Raw genomic sequence first — 13,957 nt, forward strand, 5'->3', positions numbered from 1 at the left:
TTAATAGAAATTTAGTGTCTCTATATAAGAGGGACCATTAAAGTTCGATTAGACTGGTCTTGATATGTATACTAAAGGTTTAGATAAAATCATCCAGTATAGTGTATGATAGATCAATAATGTGTTAACACTTGGGAAAGTCAAATCATAATCCTTTTATTCTTAAATGTATGTAAGTCTATCAATTTTTTTAGATAATTTTTTTACATGTAGGTACAAAATATTAGCCAAAATAATCTCCATATCAATCTATAACATAACAAAAAATATTTAAAAAATAAGCATTCATCATTGCAACTGATATTTCCCATTATTTAGTAGACACATGTGCACCATTCACCAGACATTCTATTCTCAATATTGAAAGTGACTTCTCAAGCAACAGACATATCATTTTAGCGACAACCCTTAAATTTACATCCACGGTGGATTCTCTCATTACTTAAACAAGTTGTCAGCTTTTAGACATTAGTCGGAATCATTAGCTCCATCTCTGGTAAGTATGTATATATATTTGTCTGCCAAGTCAAATACGATTTGATTCTGAAGTGAGTTACGATACGACTTTGACTGTCATCACGCTCTCGCTATTTCCCCGCAGCTGATTCTCCTTTTCCCTCAACCAAAACTTGTCCAAATCCATCGATTTTTCGTGCTCTTTTACCATATTGCTACAAGATACCAATTTGCTAAGACTTCGTTCCAGGCAGAATCTCTGTGTCAATTAGACGAAATTGACGACTAAAAATACACAGAATAGGATTTTGTGTCATTTCATGATCGGGGGAGACTTATGTGGCGCCTCCATACACCCGCATCTTAAGAGCATGCATTGTAAACATTAAGGCAAGAAAAGCACGCAAGGGGTATGCACCTCCTTATTCCTTCAAGTCACGTGGTTCTTCTAAATACTCACACCTTGTAATAAAGCGATGCGTCAGTGCAAAGGTATCACTGGCATTCCTCTATTCAAACCATAGAGTATCACTCTACTCTTCTCCCTTTCCTTTAAAAACACATGGGCCACTTAATCTTGTTAATAATACCTTGAGCTATGGTGGATATGTAAAGTTAGAGAGGAAGGGAAACCAGAGTGCAGTCAAGCTTTCAAACGGTGATGACTACGAGGTTCATGCAGTCAACTAAAGACATCATGGATGTGATATAATGTTAAAAAGGTTGATACAAAGATAATAATTCTCACTTGATATTAACATAATTAAAATAGCAACTGTGTAAATTACTTGCACAACTGAAAAATCAGTAGAAATAGATTTGCAACTTAATATTCTTATTTTTTTAGATTTCGTTTTATTCAGAATTAGGATGAATTCCAATGCATGCCCCCCCCCCAAAAAAAAAATATATGATCTATAATTAAATAAGAATCCCCAAATCATATAACTTTTATGATATCTTTAAAATATGAATGGGATATGAATATACATTCTTTACAAAAATAATAAATCACGACATTTTATCAGCAAATTTTCGTGCATCCCAATAGACAATGAAGAATCCTATTTCTTATTTATAAATTCATATTAACAAATTCAATATTCGTATCATAATTCAATTGAAGCGGTCACAGATTATATAATAATCGAACATATTTTATGGGAAATACATAATCATGAAAGACAATCGTCTTTAAGTGTCTTACCTGAGTGGTCTCCAGCTCCTAGATGTCTGAATCCAAGGATATCATTGACAGTATGTGATGATGGCCATGATCTCATCGCACAGGAGTTAGCTGCTGCTGCTGCTGCCGCTGCTACTTTAGAAGCCGTGGTTCCAGCAGGTGCAGGGGCACAAGGATAAGGATACAGGGCAGTGTTATAGAATGAACGATGGGAATCCTTGGTAGGATCATATGGGTGATGCTGAAGATGAGACAAAGTGTTGTTTCCTATCTTGTTTCTGAGAATCCTGCTGATGGAGCTGACTGAAGGAACATTGTACTTGTCACAGACTCCCTCAGCTAAGAGTTTATCACGTATCTCCCAAGCAAAGATACCCGGATCACGCTGCTTGTATTCACGGATCTTCTTGACCACATTGGGAGTGGTGACCCGGGGCTTAGAACCACCAATTGCTCCTGGTAGGATGGAGCCAGTCTCGTTATAACGGGCCAGGATCTTGGAGACACAACCATGGGAAACACGTAGCTGGCGGCTGATATCACAGGGTCGAATCCCCAACTGAGCGAGTTCGACGATGCGGAGTCTGATGGCGTTGGGAAGAGGACGTCCATTGACGAAGACACCACCAAGTTGATTCACCTCACCAAAGGTTTGTTCTGGAGGAAACATACCATAAAAAGCCATGGTTACACACTAACTTGGTAGATTTGGATGAGAGGGGTGTGAGGAGGAGAATGAGATGGATCGGATGAGAGTATGGGAGGGGATGCTATGAGATGGAGCGCAGCTGACCGAACATCGAGCGAACGAACGAGCGAGCTACGACGGCGATGGACGAATGAGTGTGACGAGCTCGGCAATACGACTCCCTTTTGACTGTCCGAGGGTGGAAGGAAAGTGAGAGAGAAAGGAATGAAAGTAGAGAGAGATGAAGAGAGGTGAACGCCATTAAGAATGGCAGTGGTCTGTTTGATCAACGTGAAGAACGTTTCCGACTCAATGCTGTATGAGTACCATTCCGCGTCGAATCGACTTCCAAATCAATGACCTCGAGCTCCCATGGGACTTTGTGAAAATTCTAATGATTATCCCCATAGGATTAACCAGCCAAACAAAAATATTACCCTACAAATTTCCTTATTATATTCGAAAATATTCTTAACATATTTATCACTTTAATGAGCATTTCTGTGTATTACAGTATTAATACAAATCCATGAAATCGTGTGTTTTAAATGGTATTTCTTGATAATTCTCTTAATAAAAATTTGTATCATGAACAAAGATCTCATTTTTTACACTGAAGATACCCTATTATTGTTTCAATTACGTAATATTATTTTGAAAGAAGAATGTTAACACCATATCGCCCGTTATATTTTTCTTTCTATTTGTCCTTTTTCTTCAGTTTAATCTATTAATCTTTACTTTCTCCATCCATCTCTATCGTCATATTCTTAGTATCCATTCGTTGTCCTTGATACATTTAACGTTACTTAAAACAAGACTAATATCAAACCTTTACTTTAATAAAAAATAAGCCAAAAATATAAAAAAAGAAAGAGAAAAGAATTTAAAAAATGAGAAATACATTTAAAGAAATCACTTTTTGATTTTTTATTTTCACTTGAAGAATATGTATGATGTCGAAAATTGTCAAATTGACTGGTTGCCAAATAATAAGAAGAACCACTCTTTCCCTGTGAGTTTTGTATTACTTTATTACCGTTACTTTTGTTTTGTCCATTTATCATCAAGCTTTCCCAGCATCTGGTTCCATTCCTTTCTTAAAATCAAATAATTTCAGTTATAAATTTAACAAAGGAGTATTGATGAATATGTGTGGAATTTGATATTCTTAAACATTATGCTATTTGATGTCATGTTGCGTGGAAGGAATGAGTAAAATCCAACACGCATTCATAAGTAAATTCGTAACACATTTAAATCGTATTGATATGGTGCCATCTGGTCCATTTTCATTGATCATTTTAAAGCACACACTTATCATTTGAGATCAGATCAAATCTTGGAATACTATGGATGATTGGGTACTCATTGATAATGTATGAAAGTGTTTCTTTAATCAAAATTCACAGTATATTAAGTAAGTTGCATCCCATTTTGCTGCTGTTTAAAGCTTTAAAAATCATTATAAAAATCATAGAAAAGGGAGTAAATGAATTTGAAAGCTTGAATTGCGGTATTTAATTCTATTCAAACATTACCGTGATTTTCTGATGGCGATGGATTAAATGTTTGTAGTTTGCTCAGTAAATACACTCGATGGAGCGATGAATGAGAATGAAATAAATGTGTATCGTTGCTTGCAGACTGACAATTAATATTGATTTTTCTTTAAATGGCATACCGGATGAAATTTTCGGTTCAACATCTTCATCTGCCCCCCCCCCCTTCAACTCTCCCTTTCTCTCTCCCCTGTCTCTGTCTTTCTCCCTGCCTCTCTCCGCCTCTCTCTCTTTTTGTCCGTCTCTCCCACTCTTAACATTTTTTTTATTCTCCTTGGATTGTACAATATCTTTTCCCCTCAACCTTTATTTGTTCTTATAACAAGCCATTCTGACATGCGTCTTAAATCCAGTAGCATGCTTCCCTTGATTCGGAGGTCCATTTATGTCTTTCTAAAGGTGACTTTTAACTTGGGTCCTAATGTCTTATTTTAATACACGTCTGAGAAATAAAAGAAGAAGAACGCTTCCATAATCATGTCATATATCCTTACTTATCATTTTTTATTTTCTTTATTCGAAATATGACACTATTTTGTTTAGAGATATGCTTATTGGATCCTTCTTCTGTTTTTGTTTTTTTTTGCTTGCTCTCTTCTCCTCTCCACTCATGTACCCCACCCCATTCTCTATATCTATCTATCTCACCCTTTTCTGTTGTTGTTTTTTCGAGGAGGCTTGGTGTTCTTTAACAGTTTTTATTTTCAATGCCTTTCGACACCCATCTCCCATTCTCTATCTGTTGCCCGCCCCCCTGATTAAGCTGTCTATATAACGAAACGATTAAGGCAATATTAATAACTGACAGAAGTCATGGATTGCCTAGTGAATTGTCACGAATGATTGCCTGGCTTCGAGTCAGCGGCCATGTTTGCCCGGGGACCCCCAAAGGGCTGTGGATGCGGATGAGAGAAAATGTTTGAATTAAGGATTACCCAGTAATCGTACTTGCCAATTCAATTAGTCCGATATCGTAACACATCTCATAGGGCACGCACGGCTCATACGGACGCGTGCAGCTCTTGCGTCGCCACAGACCCCGGGGCCAGACATCGAACTATCGGGTATTTCCCATTCTTAGCAGCATGCAGCCGCTGCCGAAGTCGTATACACTTCCATCCAACCTGGATAATTCATTTAATTCTAGATTTTCCTCTAGAGAATTTAGCGAAAGTGAAGAGTTTCAAGTGAGTGGAAGTGAATATGTTGCAAGTGTGTTCTTCCATGGTTGCTTTTCGTACGCATGAACGAGATTGACAAGGCGTATAATAGGGTTAGTACATTTAATATTCATGAGACCTTATTGATGGTAAAGCAACCTGTCTGTCTTTGTGTGAAACACACGTGTGAGTAGAAAGCGTCCTCAGCTGGCTATACGAGAATATGATACAAAAAGAGATCGGTAACACCGGTCATTTACTATTCACGATACACTTCTAATTAAAACATTTCATCACTAGTTTTCCATCTGAGGATTCGGTGAAAACATGAGACAGGTACCTTCCTTTTAAGTCCCTTCTCGTTCCCATTCTAAGCATAAAGAGACTCTCAAATGCAATTTTGAAGTAGCCACCCAAAAGTTTGAAAACATTGCGTTAAAAATAAATATTATATAAGTTTAGATAGTAATTAACTATCCGGCGTAGATGGGAGTGTTCAATGATTTTTCATCTAGAACTGTTTGGGACTGCTTTGGAACGTGAATGGAAGATGAAGAGAAGAGAAATTAGTTGTCATGATTATTGAGACATGTTGTCTACTGGCATTGCTAGCAGACGACAGAGCTATAACCTCATCCCCAGGGGTATGACAGCTACACAATGTTTGCTCGCTGTGTTGCCTATCGATTGGTGAAGCTAAAACCTTGTTTTCTCTGTCAATGCGGTTGGACCGGCGGGTATTGTGCTATATCGTCCAGACCCATCAACTAAACTCTGGCAGAAGCTAGATCCCATGCTCTTCTTTAAACTTCAAGAAGGGCAGAATTAGATAGGGAATGATTAGGGGTATGTTTTTATGAATTTGGAGTGAAAGTAGGGGCAGAGTTGTTCAACAATTCTCTTGCCAAGTGGCTGCAGGGTGATGTATTTCAAGCGTTGCAAAGGAAAGGAAATGAAGGGAATTGACATGATTTTTAACGGGTAGATGCATGCAATATTGCGAGCACCCTCTGGAAATACATTTACTATAAATAATGCAAATCAAACATAATATTCCAATGCACAGTCATATCTCTTCTTTCCCCTCTTCTTTGTTTCTTTCTTTCGGGCAGAAATTAATAAAGGACGCAATAATTTTCAACCCATAACATCACAGTAAAACCTACTCAATGAAAGAAAAAATCAATGTTCGTGACTATAGGCTAACTTAATGAACTTGATATATCGTTTTTAATCAACAATTTAAAGACAAGTTTATTGAACGTTACCACATAGTGGTCCCTTGTAGAAACTTATGCATTACAAACAAAAACAGTAGAAATATATTGATATCAGTGCTTGAAATACATAATTATTATGTTTTATATAAAACTCTTCCATACTACTTAATTGATGAATGGACTTCAGCAATTCCAAGTCAGCGACCTATTTTTTTCTTCAAATCTGAATCTCAAATTGTACCGCTAATAAAGCTCTCTCGGTTCGAACGAGTCAAATTACACTTCAGTGATGAATGTATTATTCTAATCATATGGAATCAGTACATGGATAGCGAGTATTTCCTCGGAATGATATCGGATAATTCATCGCTTTTAACTCTCCCCCTTTTACGCCTTTGTTCCCCTTCATTCCCCTCGAACTAATTGTATAATTCTGGATGTTTTCATAGTTTTCGCCTCTTCACCTTGCCTTAGTCTGGGATCTGTCGTCGGGAGCTCATAAACGAGCGGTTACTTCACGCGGCTACTAACCCGCTCACTCACCTCGCTCGACCCGCTCAAGCCTCGGCATCGGATTGCGAGACCTCCACACGAAAGACAAATCTCCTTGTCATTATGGAATGTATACTTTTTGTAGCGAGTATAATAACAGAGAAATTGAATCTACACAGCGGTTTTAGGCAGCATATGGACAGAGTTAATCCAGTTTGAACAGCCAATTGTCCATTGTGTTTAGATTTCATTTCGTGCTAAGTTTGGTGCTGACAGAAGAGGGGAAATTCTCATAAAATCATAAAATCATAAATTACATTTCTAATATTCGTATATTGAGATATTAGATAAAAATATTAGAGAGACAAGGTTTGTAAGAAATATAATCTTATTTTCAAAATTCTATCAAATGCAAGTTCTTGTTTTAATGTAAAATTTGTTAAAGGGATTATTTATTATAATACAAGCGTCTCTGTACAAAGAGAGGTACTTGTAATATTGCAATTAACTATATACAATAGACAAAATGTTACTTGTTAGATATGACTGACTTGTTGGCAATAAAGTTAAAAAAGGGAACTTGTTGAATCATCTCCATGCCTCCTTCTGCAGTATAAGGAAAACACATATGAAGTATATACAAGAAATAATACTCCGATTGGCTTCTTAAATTTCCGAAACACAAACTTTGAAGTTTGAGAGAAATATCGTCTATGTGTGTGGCTCTTAATGATATTTTCTCAAATACATTTTCCAAGAGAATGAAATAGATATGTTACTAAAATAGTCGTTCTTAAATGGAATTAAATCATTGGATTGATAAAAGGGAATTGTTTTGTCTCGAAGGCATCTCATTATCAAAAGAATTTCGTGCCCATTTCAAAAACAAACATTTTATTCATGTTTTCACGTGGGTGGGTAACATATAACAAACAGGATTTCAATTGAAATTTCGATTGAATTCGGTTTAGAATTTCCATTACATAAAATACTTGAGAGCAAAATTAACACGAACAAAAAAATGATTACAATATGTTAAAAACGTGTAGCAGTTTGAGTCAATGTCTCAAAATGAGTGCATGCAACGGTGTCAAACAACTTTGATAATCATTTTGAATTAAACCAACATTGGTGTAATTAGTATTGAATGATACAAAGGAAAGGGAAAAAGATAAGGCACACAGCGAACAAAATACAATTTAAGTTCCAATTTCAAATTGTTTTCCCCCTTTTTATTGTAAATGCCGTCTGATTTTAAATAACGGTATTGCTGTTTCAATTTTCGTAAATAAAAGTCCCACAGACTTACAAGACTTTGAAAAGTGTATATTGACGAAAGAAAATTACGCATAGAAATCAATTTCGAACTACAAAATTATAAATTTTGCAAATGATTTTCCATGGTTCCAGTACGTAATTATAAAGTGAAACATTTACTACAATAAATCACTGCAACAGATTACGATAGCCCCATTACAACGCATTATTCGTAAACATGATTAAAATAATTATTTAATATTGAAAAGAAAAAATAATTTGTTTCCTCAAGATTATAAAATAGACAGGAACACACTCTCTCTCTTAATTGACTTCTTTTTATTTTTTTACAAATAAGTTCTTAAAGAAATAAATTCAGGTTTATAATAACTGCAAAAATCATTTTCTATATATTGAATTTACATAATCTACAAGTTTTTCATTTCATATCACAGAGACGTACATGAGCAAGTTAGTATACATAAATCAAACTAATTCAATTATAATATTTCACCATTTTGACAAACATGTCCATCTACAACAAGAGTATAAATACCATTTCTTATCATACTTACTTGTGTTATTTGAAATGAATAGGAAAGAATGAAAAGAAAGAAAGATAATCATAGATGATTGTCCTTTGATCAACGATATACACCACTTTAGGACATAAATCATGGAGATGAAGAAATGGAAAAATAGCTCTTAGCGTATCGATGCATTACTGGTTTTGGGTGCATGCATTTGTCATGTTTGAGCCGGTAGAACGCGGGTACATATCGATTTAAGAACTTCCCGATAAATATTGTTCAAATAACCTGCGCTGGGACTGCTAAAAACGTTTTAACTGCCTCGATTCCAATGCCTTCAGATCCCTATCGTGTACTTAACAACCCATGGGCAATACATTGATTTTCATTAATAGACCTTACTAAATGTTTAGATTGTCTTTCCCCTCAAATGATGTATACCCGGAACGCGGATGGCTGGTGTGCCTACAGTGTCGGCCTTAGGGGAACATAGTGTCCGTGCTTTGAAAGCAGCGGCAATCAGCAAAAATAAATTTTCACTTACCCATCATTATTCGAGACGATGATGATGTTGATGTTTCTATTGATTTGTCGGCGTGTAAGCCTCTACCCGTTTATAGTTCCTTTCTCAGACAAGCACGGCGGTTGAATGTTTTTCTTTCCAAGCGTTTATACTGAATTGCGCCTTTTTTATATAAAAAAAGAAGTTTTACTTTGTAGATGAATGAGAGAAAGGGAATCCCAGCAAACTGGGAGCCGGTTTATAGACCGGAAGTAGCCGGTGGATTCAGAAAGAGTCTCTTGACTGAAAAGTAGCGCTCATGAATGTGAGACGTCGATACTCCACCAGTAAGTTCATTCACAAACCCTATCGAATAATGTAGTCACGACCTACAGCCCCAAAACGAAGTGCATGATAAACAGATCTCCAAGTTTCGAATTCCTCTTAATAAAAATTCAGAGCCACCTCGCTTTACTTGTTTCCCTTATTTTGCGATTTGTTTGTAGAAGATGACAAAGGAGGCTGGATGCATGTCTGTATGGGGTGTCCGATAGTTAGCTACGCGTTTCGTACTGGTGTATACGGGTTATAGAGTAAGGAGTAACCCGTATCCGACATGCCCTATCTACAGACGTTCTTGAACAAGCTCTCTGATTGGTCCCTTCATTCTTCGTCCATTCCCACGTTCAACTTGCTGTATTACTCTTACTTCTATCAAACTTTTTAAGGTTAAACATCCCCCTCAACCGATGTTTCAAGCCACTCAGAATTGACTTTTTGTAATCATTGGAATCTGCTCAATGAAACTATCTAGAAATATTAATTATCAGGTTTACAAGACGTGTGACGGTATATTTGGCTGTCGATTGGAGCAGTGGCCAAACGGTCAATTAAACGGGAAGTCAAGTAAAATTCAAGGTTATGACCTGGACACTGTTAGATATGTAATAGGGGCTACAAATCTTTTTTGGTCGTGGCATGTCTAAATAAACCGGGGGTATAAAGACATAAAGTCACAGCACAGAGTAATCGAGTCAGAAGATAGATCGACAGCTCCTGAAGTTCCTTTCACACAATCCTCTTATTTTTATAAAACTAAATCAGTTTTCCTGATGCAAGAAAAGATAAAACAGAAGTGATAATAGAACAGAATGACTGCAAGGGTGTCGATACTAGAGTACAGTTCCACGACCAAGGAAAAAAAAAAAAGGAGGCGATTACATAAAATGAAGATAAAATATTACACTATGATGTTAATTTTCTAATATTTATCATTGTCAAAATCTATCAGGAAATTATGACTTTTTTATCGTTTCTCTCGCTTGAAACTTTTATGAACTTTTGTCAGACACGCCATGTGTGACCCAATTTATTCATTTATTTCTTTTCATTTTTAGGGGGCGGCTAATTACGCCACTGTGTGTTGGCTAAACTAGACTAGCAATTTATGTATTTACCCCTTTACATACATTTTCTATCTATCTATTTATCTATCTATCTATCTATTTATCCATCTTTCTTTCTATCCATCCATCCATCCATCCATCTATCTATTTATCTATCTATATATCTATCTATCTATCTGCCTGCCTACCTACCTACCTATCTATCTATCTATCTCTATCTATCTATCTATCTATCTATCTATATCTATACATCTACATCCATCCTTATATTCACATGTATTTAGATGTTTCCTCCCCTCTATCACGCTATATCCCTCCCCCTTTTCCTTTTTGTGCCACTAGAAAATTATAATGAATGCAACAAGATATATTTTGTGTGAAAATTCCTCATTATAAGTATTTTTTCACTTCCGGGTCTAGTGTGATACACCATCGACACCCGTGAGAGCAGGAGAAGTGGATAGTGAAGAGACAAGTCATTTGCATAGATGACGACGGCCTTGAATCTCAAGATGGTCCAAAGTCATTGGAGACGAAATTAAGACAGAAAGCGGTATCAGAAGTGTACAATGTGAGAAGAGTTTGAATTTTAATTGATAGAAGAGATACTGAGACTCATAAGATAGATAGAGAAAGGGGAGAGAGAGTGAAAAAGTGATCAAATATAGCGTTAGAATACAGAGATGTGGACGAGTGAAGTAGAGGAAAGACATGGTATCTTAATGAATGCAATAATGAAAGTGATATAGATTAAACAACATCATAGTATAATGAAAGCATGAATGATGCATTATGTCTCAACACATTACTTTAATTAACAAATACGATTCGTATCGCGTACGGCTACGGTCAAAATGGTTCGTATAACGACAGGTTCGTACGAATCTCACTGTTCGTTCAAAGTCTGGAGCTCCCTGCAAGAGATTGTTAATTGGGCACAGATCCTAACGGACTTTTCTCTAGACCTTCTCGAAAAACGAAACGATTTCGGTTACTCAATTGCCATTGAAATTGCAAGTTTTTCGTTAGAATGCCTAGAATTATTATTTCGTCAGACTTACGGCCTTCTTACGATTTCTGTTTTCGCAAGATGATCGTACGTGCAACCAGGATCAGGGGCGGATCCAGGATTTTCCAAGGGGGGGGGGACACATTTTCCCGAGGAAAAGTTTGACAGGCAAAAAAAAAGGTCTCCACTTACAAGGGGGGGGGGCACACTTCTGTTTTATTAACGATTAACGGCATTTTTACATTACAAATTTTGATTGTGCCTCTCAAAAGGACGGAGCATTGACTGGCTCCCCCCCCCCCCCGATCCGCCAGTTCGTGCAACTTTCAGCACTCTCAAGTCATTCGTAAGAAGATTTTACTCAACAGCTGCACAAATTGTGTTCGTATGCCTTACAAGTCCCTTACGAATGAGAAGTTACAAACGCCAAGAGACGTTCATATAAGAGCGAATCTCCGTAAAAGTGCCCTCTATGAATAACCTAAGGCGTTCTTACGAACATCGTAAGATATTAAGGCTTCTAGACTTGTCTCCCAACCCTATAAAAAAATTCGTGGTTCTTACGATGTTCCTACGACGTTCATACGGCCGCCTTACGAAGGGAGTACAACGTAAAGAAAACCTATTCAAGATCATAGACCAAGCTGCGAACTGTCGAACTTTCTGTCTACGAACGATGTATGAATTGATTTCGTGCGGCCTCCTTGAGAAGATCTTACGAAATTGTCTAAAAATCGTTCGTTCTTAGTATTCAAAATCTCGCTGGTAACTGCAAATTCTACTAATTATGGAAGGTAATAATAATATCACAGAACAGATAATTACGCTAAAAAGATGGAACCTAGCCATGTAAAGAGATGCTTAGTTGAAAAAAATCTCAGCGTATGATGTATCCATTATCATGTCCAAGGTCACATCAACCCCCATGGGACCAGATCCCTTGCTAAGAACCGATAGAGAGTATCGGTAACATGTTAGAAGGATGGCAGTACAGATGAGATATCAGTATTGTGTATTCGTGAACATTAACAAATAACATCATACATACGTCTTTCTTTCTTCTTTGATATAAACATCGATATTTCACCATGGAATACCTCTAGATATTCACTGTCATGGGTAAAGTATAGATGGATTGGGTCCCCTGATTGATGCGACGATGCTTTTAGAAAATTCGGGGTATTGGAACGGATCGGGAAGCTTTGAGAAATTGAAACCATTGGCTGAATCAAAGATCGATTATGGGGCGATGTAATCATTGAAATATAAACCTAAAAGGTTTTATCAGTTAAAGAAATTCATCATCATCAATTCCAGTCTGATCATTCATGAATGCGAACTTTTTAATTCATGTCTTAGGTTCAATAAAAAATGATATTTGTCTCCATTTGTGCATGTAACAAAATGTTAAAATAATGTGATTCCACGTGTTCAGGGAGGAATGAAACTTCATTTCACATGACAATGACGAGAAAATGAAAATATTTTATATTTCATATAATAAAATACAAAAGAAATAGTGATTGAGTGATGTCATCAGTTCCTCATTTGTATACCAACCGAGATGTGCATATAACCGTTTTGTGAAATGAAGCGAAACTTTAAAATGCCATAACTTTCTTATTTTACATCCGATTTTGATGAAATTTACAGTGTTATGCTTGTTGAATTTATCTTTTTTATTCAAATCAAGTTTTTGTTGGAGTGGACTTGTCTTTCTATCTTACACTGACGCCACGTCCCATGTCTGTCGGACTCGGATGAATTTCATTGATCTGAAAAAATCATATCTAGTCCCATGAAGATCTCTCGCTCTATCAAAGATTTAAAAAAAGGAAATCAATAAGGGATATAATGCCAAATACATCTCTATATGCATCACAAAAGTATGCGGCACAATGCGTCCCACTCATTTGCGCGCATCTGTTGCTTTAGATGATTTTCCTCATGCTTGCATTTATTTATTAAAGTTAAATTGATTTTTTATTGAGTTATCTTTATTTGATTCTTTCCATAATAATGTATGCTCTATTCGGAAGATGGCGGTTATAAAGCAAATTTGCATTTGGACGTCTATAAGAATATTTCCTTCTGGGATGCGCCCTTCAGAAAATTGTCGCAACCATATATTTTGTTACAGTTCCCGTAGTTTCCAACCAAGGTTTACCAAACCCTACCATTTGCCCCCGTAACATTAAAAAAAAATGTAATTGATGTTAACTTAGCTATCGACGGTAATATCCCATTGAGAGCAGACAAGTTATATAAAACACTATGTGCCGAGATTGAATCCTGATTTTTTTTTCTTATTAAAGAAATTACAAATTACAGACATGAGTTTTATTAATAATTCCTTTCCTTAAACATGAAGAATTATTGAACTTTTTATCATTCTTTGTTATTCTCTTTTCTGTCTACATTGAATATAAATATAAATATGTATGGTATACAAGTGTGTAAATGGATTAGCTCCCCATTTATTAAGTACC

General features: G+C 36.3%; 1 protein-coding gene across 1 annotated transcript; it reads right to left on the reverse strand.

Moving 5' to 3' along the window:
• Window positions 1–1,351: 1,351 nt before the first annotated feature.
• On the reverse strand, window positions 1,352–9,639 carry LOC121418026 (paired box protein Pax-1-like). Its single transcript, XM_041611728.1, has 2 exons — window positions 9,096–9,639; window positions 1,352–2,299 (listed from the first exon to the last, which is right to left on the reverse strand). Exons 1-2 carry the CDS (start codon window positions 9,100–9,102, stop codon window positions 1,632–1,634), a joined length of 675 nt encoding a protein of 224 aa, XP_041467662.1. The 5' UTR covers window positions 9,103–9,639; the 3' UTR covers window positions 1,352–1,631.
• Window positions 9,640–13,957: the final 4,318 nt, after the last annotated feature.

Source organism: Lytechinus variegatus, chromosome 7 (genome assembly GCF_018143015.1).
Source record: "Lytechinus variegatus isolate NC3 chromosome 7, Lvar_3.0, whole genome shotgun sequence".
Classification (NCBI taxonomy): domain Eukaryota; kingdom Metazoa; phylum Echinodermata; class Echinoidea; order Temnopleuroida; family Toxopneustidae; genus Lytechinus; species Lytechinus variegatus.